Source organism: Oncorhynchus mykiss, chromosome 17 (assembly GCF_013265735.2).
Source record: "Oncorhynchus mykiss isolate Arlee chromosome 17, USDA_OmykA_1.1, whole genome shotgun sequence".
NCBI classification, from domain to species: domain Eukaryota; kingdom Metazoa; phylum Chordata; class Actinopteri; order Salmoniformes; family Salmonidae; genus Oncorhynchus; species Oncorhynchus mykiss.
The window spans coordinates 21,164,289-21,179,801 of record NC_048581.1 but is presented as its reverse complement, the minus strand read 5'-3'; the positions used below and the strand labels follow the sequence as shown (position 1 = coordinate 21,179,801).

At 41.0% G+C, this 15,513-nt stretch overlaps 2 protein-coding genes across 3 annotated transcripts; one reads left to right on the top strand and one right to left on the bottom strand.

The window, feature by feature from the left end:
• The first annotated feature begins 1,435 nt into the window (after positions 1-1,435).
• On the top strand, positions 1,436-5,630 carry LOC118940356. 2 transcript variants are annotated; one of them, XM_036949349.1, is made up of 5 exons: positions 1,436-1,818; positions 2,318-2,400; positions 2,514-2,635; positions 2,844-2,958; positions 5,052-5,630. In XM_036949349.1, the coding sequence occupies exons 2-5, from the start codon at positions 2,326-2,328 to the stop codon at positions 5,247-5,249; spliced, it is 510 nt and encodes a 169-aa protein (XP_036805244.1). In that variant the 5' UTR covers positions 1,436-1,818; positions 2,318-2,325; the 3' UTR covers positions 5,250-5,630. The 2 variants fall into 2 exon arrangements, with proteins under 2 accessions (XP_036805244.1, XP_036805243.1); XM_036949348.1 differs by having other exon boundaries at positions 1,444-1,586.
• A 532-nt stretch (positions 5,631-6,162) lies between these two features.
• On the bottom strand, positions 6,163-11,734 carry LOC110485681 (glutaryl-CoA dehydrogenase, mitochondrial). The gene is made up of 12 exons (XM_036949344.1): positions 11,573-11,734; positions 10,977-11,095; positions 10,809-10,844; positions 10,459-10,599; positions 9,863-9,925; positions 9,571-9,741; positions 8,848-8,977; positions 7,967-8,183; positions 7,635-7,738; positions 7,289-7,414; positions 6,924-7,084; positions 6,163-6,433 (listed from the first exon to the last, which is right to left on the bottom strand). The coding sequence occupies exons 2-12, from the start codon at positions 11,083-11,085 to the stop codon at positions 6,360-6,362; spliced, it is 1,332 nt and encodes a 443-aa protein (XP_036805239.1). The 5' UTR covers positions 11,086-11,095; positions 11,573-11,734; the 3' UTR covers positions 6,163-6,359.
• Between the last annotated feature and the right edge of the window lie 3,779 nt (positions 11,735-15,513).

Below are 15,513 nucleotides of genomic sequence, written 5' to 3'. Positions count from 1 at the left end.
GCTATTTTGCTGATAACGTTCATTATGATAAGTAGCCTATACTAAAATGTGAAGTTTGAAATTAAATATGTTTGCTAATATGTGTGATTGTAAATGGGACAATGGCTACAACCATCAAACTAGTAGTAGTTTAAAGGATGATTTAAAAAAAAACTGTGCTGCACATCATTATAAACTTATTGTTCTATGTATTGTTATCGCATCAATTTAGGCAATTTTTTGCAATATGGATTTTTCTCCATATTTCGCCCAGCTCTAAATTAGACCCTCCAACAACCACTTCGACCAGAACGAAGTGGAATCCCATAAGGCACCGCAGTATTTTTGAGTTTGCGTAATTTCACACAAAAATTGAGAGGTGTGCCTAATTATATGCCTTGTGCATTTGACTGTCATATTTCTATATTTCACGTGTAAAAGATGAAATACCTCCCAAATGAAATGATTAACTATTTCCAAGGGTTATATCTTGTAAAACGACAGGGGGGATTTGTTCATTTGAGTTTCATGCTCATTTCATTATTTATAAGTGGAACATGAATTGTATCATTCAAGTCACGATTCTGTCTCGAAGTTGATGAGTTTACTCATCCCCTCGTCACGCTCTGGAAGTCACCCTGAGTTATCAGCAACACATGACAACGGATAGCGGACTAAACTCCACTCCATTGTGAAAAGTTTCTGATGACTGGAATCTAGCTGCGACTACATTGATTCCCCCAAGGTGAATACTTAAAATATATATATATATTATGAAATGACTACCTTGTACCTATGTTTGTCCTCTGTAGTTGTGTGTATTTCTTTGTTTGCTGAAATATTGAAAAAATATGGATTTCACCAAAAAAATACAGGCATGCAACTACAGAGGACAAACATAAGTACAAGGTAGGCGTTTCATTATTATTTTATTGACCTTGGGGCATATCAATGTAGTCTGAGCTAGATTCCACAAAGCCTGGTCTCTGCACCACTCCGTTGGTGGAATCAACATAAACTTCCTTCACTATGGAGTGGAGTCCACTAGACCAGCGGTTCCCAAACTGTGGGGAGCGGGCTCGGCAGGGGGGGAACTCAGTCCAGCTTTCAACTTACTCTGGAAAGTTGTAATAGTAGTCACCTTGTCCTAGAGAGATTTACATGGTTATGAAAAGTCATGCCTGGGTAAGCCCGAGTGGAGCAGCGGATTAAGGCACTGCATCTCAGTGCAAGAGGTTTCACTATAGTCCCTGGTTCAAATCCAGGCCGTATCACATATAGATGTGATAATTCTATAGTCCCATAGGGTGGTACACAATTTGCACAGTGCTGTCTGGCATAGGTCGTCATTGTAAATAAGAATTTGTTCTAAACTGACTTGCCTAGTTAAATAGAGGTTAACTTAAACAAATAACACAAATATTTAAGCCTACACAAAACACAGCCCTTATTTTAAGTGTTTCTAAAAATCCCCTATGGAAAAAAATGTATGGTGGAAAAACAATTGCTGCCAGGTTTTATGGGTATTAGGTCTCATACTTTGGTACACTATTCAGAAGTAAAACAGGAAATGTTTTACTTCATTCACTACAGAATTTTACTTATAGGTAAGCTAGATTAACAATCAGCAGAATTGTATAATGTCCGACTGTGGTTGTGTTAACTCAAATCAAATGTTATTCCCTCAAAATAAAAAGCTGACCCTGAAAGGCTCTCAGTATTGCCCGAGTAGCGCTCGAGGCTAATGTTAGGTAGCTATTTTCCCGGGAAACAAACAGGCGCGCAATTTGACATTCCATCTCAAAATCAAAGGCTTATTTTTCTTACACGACGTTTGTAGTAAGTAGCTAGCTATTTTTGAAACATTATACTCAGAGAATTGTAACAAGGTCGTACCATTATTAACTAGCTTGCAAGCCAGGATATAGTACCAAAACTAGCTAGCTAACGTTAGCTTGTAAACAAGTCGCATCGTTGCTGTAAGCGAGCTACAGGTTTTAATCAATGTAACGGCAGTACAAGACAAAATGCAATAACGTAAGCTAGCCAACTAAGTAATGTTACCTGTAGAAGCATACTTTTCAAATAGCTGTCTTCTATAGGGTTCGTCGTTTTTCATTCCAGTGCATTTAGTCAAATGTTTCCTGTCCAACCTACTGTCACAGCTGGCTAGTTCATTTCTTATCCACCCACTAACGTTACCTACCTAACAGTTAGTTAACGTTAGCTGAAATAGCGACCCCCACTGTCCTGTCACGCGAAGTGCATTGCCATTGTACCTCCAGATATAAGGCGAAAGTCTGAACATTCACATTTACTTCTCATATGTAATCTGAAGATCTGCAAATGGATGCCTTTTTCTTTGACAAGCTGCCTTCCACCTCACAATCAACTCCTAAACCCAGACATGAGACGACCCAGGTACAGCTATTGATTGACCTTTTCTGACATTATATATCTAGTTACAGTAGATAGTTAAATCGGATTTACATCGTTGATTCTAATAGTTCCGCTGTATGTTCTTGTGATTGCAGATGAATGTCTCCTGCTCCCAGGTGGACCCTGATGAAGGTCTTGGCACTGACCACGACTCAACCAGTGAGAGATCTTCATCCATGACCATGAGCACGGATGAGAGTCAGGAACACCAGATAAGGTATTTAAGTCCCTAGCCAAGACTCTTTATTTGTTTATGAATAGTTCAAGTCCTACTCCGGTCTCCGTTTCAGCTCATTTATTGCGCGGTTTGGGGACATATAGTAAAGGAAGAAACTCAAAGGAAAGTCCCGTCATCTGTGGAAAGTCAACCAATGCGTTAATGTTGATTTAAGATGAATTAACTAAATGTTCTTTTTTGCTTTAAGTTCCAGGATAGATGACATTGGCAAGAAGGTCCAGGACCTGGTTGGGAAGATAAACGACAGCCGCACCATGGACCAGACGATTATGGACAACTTTCAGGACAAGCTAGTGGAAAAGGTATGTAGCTAACTGCCAACATCACGGTTTATCAAACCACATTTTATTGGTCGTGTACACATATTTAGCAGATGTTATTGCGGGTGTAGCAAAATGCTTATGTTCCTAGCTCCAACAGTGTAGTAATACCTAACAATACACGCAAATCCCCAAAATAAAAAAGGAATTAAGAAATATAAAAATATTACAACGAGCAATGTCAGAGTCCAGAATATAAATATATATGTATGTGTTGGTGTGTATAGGCATTATGGACAGTATATGCATAGAAAAGGTGTGTAAAGTAGTAGTTACAGTGCCTTGCGAAAGTATTCGGCCCCCTTGAACTTTGCGACCTTTTGCCACATTTCAGGCTTCAAACATAAAGATATAAAACTGTATTTTTTTGTGAAGAATCAACAACAAGTGGGACACAATCATGAAGTGGAACAACATTTATTGGATATTTCAAACTTTTTTAACAATCAAAAACTGAAAAATTGGGCGTGCAAAATTATTCAGCCCCTTTACTTTCAGTGCAGCAAACTCTCTCCAGAAGTTCAGTGAGGATCTCTGAATGATCCAATGTTGACCTAAATGACTAATGATGATAAATACAATCCACCTGTGTGTAATCAAGTCTCCGTATAAATGCACCTGCACTGTGATAGTCTCAGAGGTCCGTTAAAAGCGCAGAGAGCATCATGAAGAACAAGGAACACACCAGGCAGGTCCGAGATACTGTTGTGAAGAAGTTTAAAGCCGTATTTGGATACAAAAAGATTTCCCAAGCTTTAAACATCCCAAGGAGCACTGTGCAAGCGATAATATTGAAATGGAAGGAGTATCAGACCACTGCAAATCTACCAAGACCTGGCCGTCCCTCTAAACTTTCAGCTCATACAAGGAGAAGACTGATCAGAGATGCAGCCAAGAGGCCCATGATCACTCTGGATGAACTGCAGGATCTATAACTGAAGTGGGAGACTCTGTCCATAGGACAACAATCAGTTGTATATTGCACAAATCTGGCCTTTATGGAAGAGTGGCAAGAAGAAAGCCATTTCTTAAAGATATCCATAAAAAGTGTTGTTTAAAGTTTACCACAAGCCACCTGGGAGACACACCAAACATGTGGAAGAAGGTGCTCTGGTCAGATGAAACCAAAATTGAACTTTTTGGCAACAATGCAAAACGTTATGTTTGGCGTAAAAGCAACACAGCTCATCACCCTGAACACACCATCCCCACTGTCAAACATGGTGGTGGCAGCATCATGGTTTGGGCCTGCTTTTCTTCAGCAGGGACAGGGAAGATGGTTAAAATTGATGGGAAGATGGATGGAGCCAAATACAGGACCATTCTGGAAGAAAACCTGATGGAGTCTGCAAAAGACCTGAGACTGGGACGGAGAGTTGTCTTCCAACAAGACAATGATCCAAAACATAAAGCAAAATCTACAATGGAATGGTTCAAAAATAAACATATCCAGGTGTTAGAATGGCCAAGTCAAAGTCCAGAAGTCCAGACCTGACTTACAGCTGTAATCGCAGCAAAAGGTGGCGCTACAAAGTATTAACTTAAGGGGGCTGAATAATTTTGCACGCCCAATTTTTCAGTTTTTGATTTGTTAAAAAATTTTGAAATATCCAATAAATGTCGTTCCACTTCATGATTGTGTCCCACTTGTTGTTGATTCTTCACAAAAAAAATACAGTTTTATATCTTTATGTTTGAAGCCTGAAATGTGGCAAAAGGTCGCAAAGTTCAAGGGGGCCGAATACTTTCGCAAGGCACTGTATATAGTAAAAGCCTAGACTAGAATACTGTATATACATATGAAGTGGGTAAAACAGTATGTAAACATCATTAAAGTGACCAGTTTTCAATGACTATGTACATAGGGCATAGTTATCACACCAGTTGCTCAACAATTCAAAATGTACTTTCCCAATGTGTATTTACTTCAAGTAACTAAATGCACATATGTATAAATGAGTGTTATATTATGTTATATTTGTAGGCCGTTGTGTTGTACTACATTGTCATAGAGTGTCCAACAGTTTCATTATAGCGTACTCTACATACTATTCCATGTCAATGCTCTCCATCAGGTGGGTGAGATCTGCGGGCAGATGAAGGAGCACATGTACACTGTCTATGAGGAAAACAGCCATGCCATGCAGGCCACGCTCCGGGAGCTGACTCTGGTGCTGGAGAGCTGCAGTAAGCTCAACACTGAGCTCCACACCGTCTCCCAGGCCCTGGCAGGACTCAACAGGGGCCTGACTCTGCACCGGAGTACTGAGTGACTACACTCTTAGAAATAAAGGGTTCCAAAGGGGTTCTTTGCCTGTCCCCATAGGAGAACCCTTCTTGGTTGTAGTACCCTTTTGGGTTCCATAAAGAACCCTTTACACAGAGGGTTCTACATGGAAACCAAAAAGGGTTCTCCTGTGGGGACAGCCGAAGAACACTTTTGGAACCCTTTTTTCTAAATGTAGTTTGACAGCCTTTGGAAAGCCATTGATGACCCCACTGTACTGTGCCAGCCCCGTGCAGTGGTTGGTTATAGTATAACGGTGCTGGTTCAAGGGTTAACTAGCTGATTAAATATACCTGCTCTGTAGTTTTAAGTCTGGTGCTTTTGTAAGTGCTGTTTTGGTTAATAAACCTGAGTGTGTTGTTACAAAGCCAAGGCTCGCTTCTTTGTCATTTCAGTTAGTGTGATTGTGTGTCAATGGCTTTTTTGACCAGATAATGTGAAATAATGAGAAAAAAAATCATTTGCAAATTAGTCCCTAATCCTATGACTATTTCGATATGGCAGATCATTGAATTGGGATATTCTCTGTCCTCAAACAGGGCACTGATTTCGGTATCACAATTACGAAATTGTACAATTCATAATTTCAAAATATGCTTTATGTACAGTTAATTTCTTTCACCTAGAAATAAATCAAATAGACCAGTTGTGAACAAATCTCTAAAGATACACATACATACTGTACAACCTCTCACCCATTAAGTGAACTTATTCCATAACATATCTTTCTAATCGATACAGATCCCTTATCAACATGCTACATGCCATTGTGACATCCCTTCGTAGTAGGAGACTGAAGCTACTGTATCAACATTCAAGCTGACATTGTATTTCAATCGTAGATTGATTGAGTACAGGTACATAAGCAAAACAAAACCGTCTCATATTTGGACCCAGTGTTTCTTTCAGGTTGACTTGTACTTTAATATTCTCTCACCAAACAGAGGCACTTGGGGATGGAAGTCCATCAGCAGTCAGGCACAACACCCTCAGTGATTACTTCTCAGAAGGCAGATAGATGGGCAGCTCAAGGCTTTCCCAGTCTACTTTAAGTCCGTTATTCAGTCCGTTGTAATAGGAGGACAAGGAGGAGAGTTTACTTCTCAACAGTGAATGACTGCAGTCCAGTGATGGCTCGGCCCAGGATCAAGGCATGGATGTCATGGGTACCTAGAAGAACAAGCAAACACAACGGCATTGTGGGTAGATTATTTGATAAGAGAAATGTGCAATTAAGGCTAAACTTTTTAATTTAAATTACATTAGATATTGTAGGGCTATATTATACATACATACTGAGAGCACAGGAGGTTGGTGGCATCTTAATTGAGGAGGACAGGCTCGTGGTAATGGCTGGAGCTGAATAAGTGGAATGGTATCAAAGACATGGTTTCCATGTGGTTGATACCATTCCATTGACTCCGTTCCAGACATTATTATGAGCCGTCCTTCCCTCAGCAGCCTCCACTGACTGAGAATTATACCACAAAACCAACAAGTAACTGTAACACTTCATTTGTACACTACTGACCTCTGTTGGTCATCCAGTCTCATTGTCCCTCTCCAAGCCAGACTACTTTCTGCTCATGTTCCAATCACCTGTTCTCCTATCCAACCTTTCCATCCTTTAAATACCATATTCAATCAATCTTCTCCTCACCTTCGTATGTGTTGACGGCCTCCAGGTTCATGACGTGTCTGATAATGTGGTACTCGTCTGCGATGCCGTTGCCTCCCAACATGTCTCGGGCCTGCCTGGCGATGTCCAGGGACTTCCCACAGCTGTTCCTCTTCAGCATGGAGATCATCTCAGGGGCCGCTCTGAGGGAGGGAAGACACACAGGATAGAGGTCGGTGTTTAATATAATGAAGAAAGATGGACACATACAGTACACACACAGAGATAGTCTCTCTTCACATATTAAAACTGAAACTAGTACACAGACCAATGCATAAACACACACTGCAGTCTCTCCTCACATCCAAAAGCAAACATTTCGCTCACTCAGTGGGGACTCCACTCACTTCTTGTCGTCGATGAGTCTGCCTAGGGCCAGACAGGACTGCAGGCCGATGGTGATCTCTGTCAGCATGTCAGCCATCTTCTTCTGCATCAGCTGGTTCCTGGCCAGGGGCACGCCAAACTGGATCCTGAATGGACCAAAACAAAAGAGAACGAATCAGATGTCAGCGACATAGAATAGGGTCCTAAAATACTGTAAGAAGAGTCAGAATGGCAGCTTGACTCCCTTCAATACTCTTTACTACTGAGCTAATGTCTTCCTGAACAAGCTACTTCATCCGTTCATACCAAAAAGTGCTCTGAATGAATAGAGTTGATGACATAATGAGTAGGGAGAGAGGTGTTTACCTGTCCAGTGTGTACTGGCGGGCAGCGTGGAAGCAGAACTCGGCAGCACCTAGAGCTCCCCAGGCGATACCGTAGCGGGCGTTATTCAGGCAGCCGAAGGGACCCTGACCAGAAATGAGACATGTACAGTATTATATTTTAACAGAGCACCCTTTCTTCATCTTTAGAGAACTGACTGTGTTTTCTAGGTCACATCTCAAGAGTTCTCTAAACATACAGTATCTCGGCCAGTAACTTTGATTGAGTCAGAATTGTTCCGATAGTACATCATTTTATTTACAGTATTTCTAAACAGCATTATGTGTTTGAGTCCAACAGTTAGGCTTACTCACAGCCAGTCCAGAGACGTTGGGCAACATATTCTCTTGGGGCACCTCCACCTCGTCCATCAGGATCATGCCCGTGGCCGACGCCCGCAGAGAGAACTTGCCCTCGATCTTAGGCGTTGCCAGGCCCTTCATGCCACGCTCCAGGATGAAGCCTCTGATCCTGCCATCCTCACACTTGGCCCAGACCACCGCGATGTCTGCCACGGGTGAGTTGGTGATCCTGGGGAATAGGGGAGAGAATACGCTAAGTCAGTTACCCATAGTGAGAGTTAGGGTATTATAGGTTCAACTACAGCATATATGAGGGTAAGCGTATATAATATGGTGGGGGGGGGGGGGGGCAGGCAGGGAAAAGCTAAAGGGCCAACTAGAAGAGCTCATAATTATGGCCCTGAGTTTTAATACAAGGGCAATGGGGTTACTGCTTGCATTACGAAACATATATAGAGACGTAACAGTGCCAACAGTCTGGCGTGGGCTTTGCCAACAACTGGTGTAAGGTTACTGCATCTATATATGGATGGCTATGCATGAAGCTGTGCATGAGGTCCCTCTCATAGCGTTCTTTCCATAATGAGACGGTCACACGTACATCTAACCTTCATGTCATGCCACCTAAGGTTCCCACAGTGGAGACAACAAACATTGTGGAAGTACTGTTTGTTACACCTGCCTTTTTCAGCAGCCATATAACTGAAGGGATATGTCTCCCCATTGGGACATTTTATAGTTGACTCATAACTACTCTACCTACCTAGCCTGGCCTTTCAAAGAAGTGAACTAAAGCAGAAACGTATGTTAACCCAGACTAGAACCTCCCCAGTCAGACATACATGCCGACTGGTCAGATAGATGGACTGGTACCCAGGTTAGAAGAACCTTACCATGTCTTGGCTCCGCTGATGGTGAAGGTGCTACTGGAGGGGTTGTACTTGGCCTTGGTCTCCATGCCCGCGGGGTCACTGCCGTGGTTGGGCTCAGTCAGGCCGAAACAGCCCAAGATCTCCCCACGAGCTGCAGCATTACAGAGAGAGATGGGATTACGAAGAGGCCTTATCTAACTGGAATATGAGCTCTGCTTCAGTCTGCATTAGTTTCATTCTCACTTTCACACCACATTTACTTTGTACAACAACTTAGACTTTTGTCTATGTGCCAATATGAACTATGTATAAACACTTGTTGTTTGTTCATCTATGTTATTTTTCTACATACTTATGAACTGAAACGCAACACCGTTTCTAAACCGAAAATTATTGATACTGACCGAACCAACCATTTATTGAGGACATTGATATCGATAATAACGATAAGAATCCTTTACTAGAGGAATGTGAAGTTTGAAATGAAGTAAGTCTGCTAATATGGGCTATTGCTAATGGGACAATTGATAGTTGAGCGAGTGCGGGTTTTTCCTTTCTTCAATCGATAGCTACAACATCTAAAGAAGTAGTAGTTTTAAGGGTAATGTAAAAAAGTTATGAATTTATTGTTATTGTGATACTTCAGTCAATTTATCCGGATATGGATTTTTTTCCATATCGCCCAGATCTAGTTTCTATACTATGTGTCATTTTACTATGGAATATATAGTAGTTATTGCTTACCTAGCCTGGGTAGCCACTTCTCCTTCTGTTCCTCTGTGCCGTAGGCGTTGATGGGGTGCATGACCAGTGAGGACTGGACACTCATGACTGACCGGTAGCCACTGTCCACCCTCTCCACCTCCCTGGCAATGAGCCCGTAGGCCACGTAGCTGGTTCCGGCACAACCATAACCTGGGTGAAGAAGAGACAAAGTTGAGGAAGATGGACAGTTAGTGGACTAATCGAGTTGAGCATGAAGATTGAGTATGAACACATCAATAACAGGATGATGCATGTTTCATGTGTTATTTACCTTGGATGGTTGGCCCCAAGACACCCAGCTCTCCCATCTCTGAGACAATCTCACGGTGGAAATCTGTGGGGGGGGGGGGGGGGGGGGAAATAAACAAACAAAAAGTGAGCATGAATAAATAGTTTATAGAGAAGTTCATTGTGTGACATGAGAAGTCTTCTCTCCAGGAATAGCACCTCAGCCTGTGTTTACATTTGTGTCTGTTGGCCAAATGTCAGTGTTTACGTGTGTCTCTGTTGGCCATGTGTCAGTGCTGACATTTATCTCCGTTGGCCATGTGTCAGTGCTGACGTTCGTGTCCGCTGGCCATTTGTCAGTGCCTCAGCTTGTCGCTGTTGGCCATGACCATGCCTCAGCCTATGTCTGTGCTTACACACTGTGCCAGTGCTTACGTTCGTGTCTGTTGGCCATGACCATGCCTCAGCCTATGTCTGTGCTTACACACTGTGCCAGTGCTTACGTTCGTGTCTGTTGGCCATGACCATGCCTCAGCCTATGTCTGTGCTTACACACTGTGCCAGTGCTTACGTTCGTGTCTGTTGGCCATGACCATGCCTCAGCCTGTGTCTGTGCTTACACACTGTGCCAGTTCTTACGTTCGTGTCTGTTGGCCATGATGATGCGTGGCATTAGTTTCTCCTGGCAGTAGGTCCTGAAAGAGTCTCTGATCATCACCTCCTCCTCTGTCAGCAGGCCGTCCAGCTCCAGGGCGTCACGCCAGTTAAACTGCACCTTGGCTGTAGAGGGCCATGGGAATTAGAACATGAGGTGACACAAACATGGTGATGTCATACTGTCCACCACCACGTTTCATAATATAATACACCATGTGTAGCCAGTGGCATCTAGCGGTTAAGTTTACATATGTAATACATTGGTAATGTACACAAGATGCGGTTTGTCCAATACTGTAGCTTTACGAGTTTAACTTGTATAAATGACTTACGTGCTTTTACTGGCTTCTTGGCGACCACTTCGGCTTCTGAAAGAGTCAACGGCACAATAAGTCATCAACCGAGACCAACACAAAAGCAGCAATACATTCTAAAAACTTAAAAATGTCACTTTAATACAATCCCATTCTATGTTATTTGTTGCTCACATGTAAACTCACCGTTTTGGGCTAGTGACGCTGCTGCTGTGCCCTGTGCCCGGGAGGCTGAGACTGCAGCACGTTTCCTAGCGTTGGAGAGCAAACGAGTCACAGCACCTCTGAGAGCCATGGTACACAGTCTGAAAGAAATCACAACACAGGACACATTTAATGGTACACTAAGGAGAGTAAAGATTATACATTTACAAAACATGATATTATCATATTATCAAGTGAATTATTTATTTTGAGAAAAATGTATGACATTTAAAACAATGTGATGGTCAACAATCACATTTGAAGCATTTTAGTGACAATACTGTAAGATACTGTACCAATAATGGCAGTTATAATCAAAAGGGAAAATCCTATGGTACAGATTCTTGTTTTAATATCAATTTCCTGGTGTTCCTCCCATAGCTCTATTTGAACGAATAAGATAAGAAATGTCATGTGTTATGGTAGCTGTCCTTCATTACACAAGCCTGTTACAAAACATTGTATAACACATGTTGAACACCAGGGTCTAAACAGTAGCAGTAAAAACAAGTCTTCCTCCGCAACAATGTAACATTGCAGTGAGCAACTTCATGCACAACATAGTATCATTACTGTACCTGTTCTTGTCTGATAATTATTTCCGAGGATCTGATAACGTCGAATGATGATGGCCTTATCTCATGCAATGCTGGTTGTTTTGTAATCGCGGCAATGTGACGTCAAATGGCTGCGTGAAGACAGCTTTTCATCATAAGCGAGTCAAGCCAATAGACACGACACCTAGAAGATTATGCAACAGAGTGCGTTATGAAACTTTGATTTTGTTAACCTTGAATTAAAGCATAAAAACAAATGCATATATATTTTCATTATAAAACTATTTAGAGTGTAATGATTTATAAAGTTATGTGTGGGTTAAATACTTTTTGTCATTGATTTTTCTTTTTGGACTTTTTTCCAAAAGTGAAGAATGCCACACTCAAAATGGCGCTAATGTATAGCCATCTGACCGAGGGGCGTTGGCACACTTCCTTCCCATCTCATTGGCTGTGAGTTTATAAATGCCGCGTTCAAATGCTACTCGGAATTTTTTGATTTGCCAATTCGTTAAATATGTTCGTCATATGCCGCCTTCAAAACAACTGGCAACTGGGAATTCGTAAATCTCCGACTTCAGTGGGGTCAAGAAAACTGAAAACTCGGAAAAAAACGATCTCCGACTGGGAAATATTATTTTGAACGGTCATCCAACTCGGAATTCCAACTCGGCCTAGAGGGCCGACTTGAAGATCACTGACGTGATTATTTGACCTCGTATATTTCAGAGTTCCCAGTTGTCGTGAATGCACCACTAGATTATTTTAAAAAATAGGTACAGGTGACAAATGGCCAAATGGCCATGTGCTTCTGAAGACTAGGTTCAAAATACTGTATCTTAAACCAAGCCCGAAGAGACCACAACTGTATAGGAGTGTAATATTAAAAGTATTATGCAATTATAGGGTTTATTTACCATAATCATACACATATTTGTTAAAAAACAAAACAAAAAACATATTTGTTGAACGTTTTTAATTAAACATATTGAGAAGTGAAATGTAGGCTTTATATTAGGCAGTGGTGGAAAAAGTACACAATTGTCATACTTGAGTAAAAGTAATGATATCTTTAATAGAACATTACTCAAGTAAAAGTGAAAGTCACCCAGTAAAATACTACTTGAGTAAAGTCTAAAAGTATTTGGTTATAAATATACTTAAGTATCAAAAGTACATGTAATTGCAAACAAAAGTAAAAGTATAAATCGTTTCAAATTCCCTACAGTAAGCAACCAGACAGCACGATGTTCTTGTTTATTAAATTTATGGATAGCCAGGGGAACACTCGAACACTTAGGCAATAGTTTACAAACAAAGCATTTGTGTTAAGGAGTCCTCCAGATAAGTAGGGATGACCTGGGATGTTCTCTTGATAACAATTTTCCTGTCCTGCTAATGTAATGAGTACTTTTGGGTGTCAGGGAAAATGTATGGAGTAAAAATGATATACTTTTCTTTAGGAATGTAGTGAAGTAAAAGTAAAAGTTGTCCAAAATATAAATAGTAAAGTACAGATACCCACAAAAACTACTTAAGTAGTACTTTAAAGTATTTTTACTGAAGTACTTTACGCCACTGATATTAGGCTATGTGGCATTAATCAGAATTGAATGACATAAGCCTAAATGTGTTTGTTTGGTGAACAACATGTGTGGTTGGGATATTTTCATATAGAAAAAGTAAATAGCTCAACACGATACTTTGAATAGATCGGTTTGCTGAATGAAATGTGTGTATAATGATTACAGTTGTCAATGCAAATGAACAACAACATAAAATGCACTATGCAGAAATGATTAATTAGGCAAACATGATTACTTCCAAGCATTCAAAGGCCAGGAAACTAAATATAAGAAGTGTAACCTCATTCATTATTCATGGTATGTTATGTTAGACGAATCTTGGCATAGTTCATCCACATGACACCCCTGAAAGCAAGGATAGGGTTGTTAGGGCTGACCACAATAGCCTCTAATTGCTATGTCACCCGGCCTACACGGTTGCCGAGGTAGGATCTCTCTCTCTCTTAAATCAATTGAAAGGGGCTTTATTGGCATGGGAAACATGTGTTTACATTGCCAAAACACGTGAAATAAACAACAAACAAAAGTGAGAAGATACAAAACAACATCAACAAAAAACTATTTGAATTTAACAGTAAATATTGCACTGAAAAAGGTTTTAAAAAAGATAAAGACATTTCAAGTGTTATATTATCAGCTATGTACAGTGTTTTAGCAATGTGCAAAATAATTGTAGTACAAATAGTAGGGGAAGATAAATATGAAATTGGTGGTATTTACAATGTTGTTTGTGCTCCACTGGTTGCCCTTTTCTCAAGGCAATGGGCCACAAATCGTGTTGCTATGAATGCACACTGCAGTATTTCACCTACCAAATATGGGAGTTTATCAATGTTTGATTGTTTTCAAATTCTTTGTGGGTCTGTGTGATCTGTGGGAAATATGTATGTCTAATGTGGTCATTCATTTGGAAGGTTAGGAAGTGCAGCTTAGTTTCCACCTCATTTTGTGGGCAGTGAGCACATAGCCTGTCCTCTCTCTCTCTCTCTCTCTGAGAGAGAGAGAGAGAGAGAGCCAGGTCTGCCTACGGCGACCTCTATCAATAGCAAGGCTATGCTCAATGTCTGTACATAGTCAAGGATTTTCTTAATTTTGGGTCAGTCACAGTGGTCCTGTATTCTGCCACTGTTTACTCTCTGTTTAGGGACAGATAGCGTTCCAATTTTCTCTGTTTATTGGTTGATTATTTCCAGTGTGTCAAGTAATTGTGTTGCTGTCCTGAAGCTCTGTTGGGTCGTTTTATGTTTGTGAACAGAGCCAGCTGGCTGAGGAGACTTTTCTTTAGTTTTGTCTCTCTGCAGGTGAGAGCTTTGTGGTGGAACGTGTCGACATTGTTTCCTTTTAGGTGGTCGTATAGTTGAACAGCTCTTTTCTGGTGGGTATAGTCCTAATACTCTGCATGCATTGTTTGGGGTTTTCCGTTGTACACAAAGTATATTTTGCGGTGTTTGTTCCATTTTGTGAATTATTGGTTGCTGAGTGGACCCCAGACCACACAACCATAGAGGGCAATGGGTTCTATAACTGATTGAAATATTTTTAGCCAGATCCTGATTGTGATGTCGAGTTTTATGTTCCTTTTGATGGCGTAGAAGGCCCTTGCCTTGTCTTTTAGATTGTTCACAGCCTGGTTGAAGTTACCTGTGGTGTTGATGTTTAGGGCGAGGTAGGTATAGTTCTTTGCAGTGGCGATTTTAGCATGTAAATCTTGGTGGGGCAAAAATAAATAAAGTGGGATGCATGCCAGCAAAGCCACAACACAACACTAAACAATACATTAACTGTACTATAACGATGACAAACGGTTCCCACAAACTGTTAGGGCCTACATAAAGCTGTCCCAACAGCAGTCCCAACACCTTACCACTGCTACACCTGGCTATCAGCGGAGCCTTGTCTGGCAGCGAAACAGTTAATTCAGCTTTATTTACTGACTTAAAAAAACATAGCTGCTATTAAACAAATATGGTTTTTAATGACAATTGAGATGTACAAACTGTGGCATAAGGGGACGACAAGTGGATAAAAGGCAATCCGTGATTTCGATTAAGACATTAATGAGCGAGCTAGGACGGACATAGTCAATATGACCATTTTTTAAGCACTTTTGAAATGTACAGCGACAGAATTCAGAACATGGGCCGTTCTTACAGTGTTCTCCCTGTACACCAAGTCAGAACCATAGAATAAATAAAGGGGGAATATAAACACACAATGAAAGCTCTTACAATATTCTCTAAAATCTTTCTCTAAAACAGGCTATAGGCTACATGTGCACCACCAAGTCAGAACAGTAGGCGAAATTAAGAGGGGTAAATAGACCAAATTATTAGGGTGAGGCACATTGGCTACTAACAGCAGCATACAATACATTTT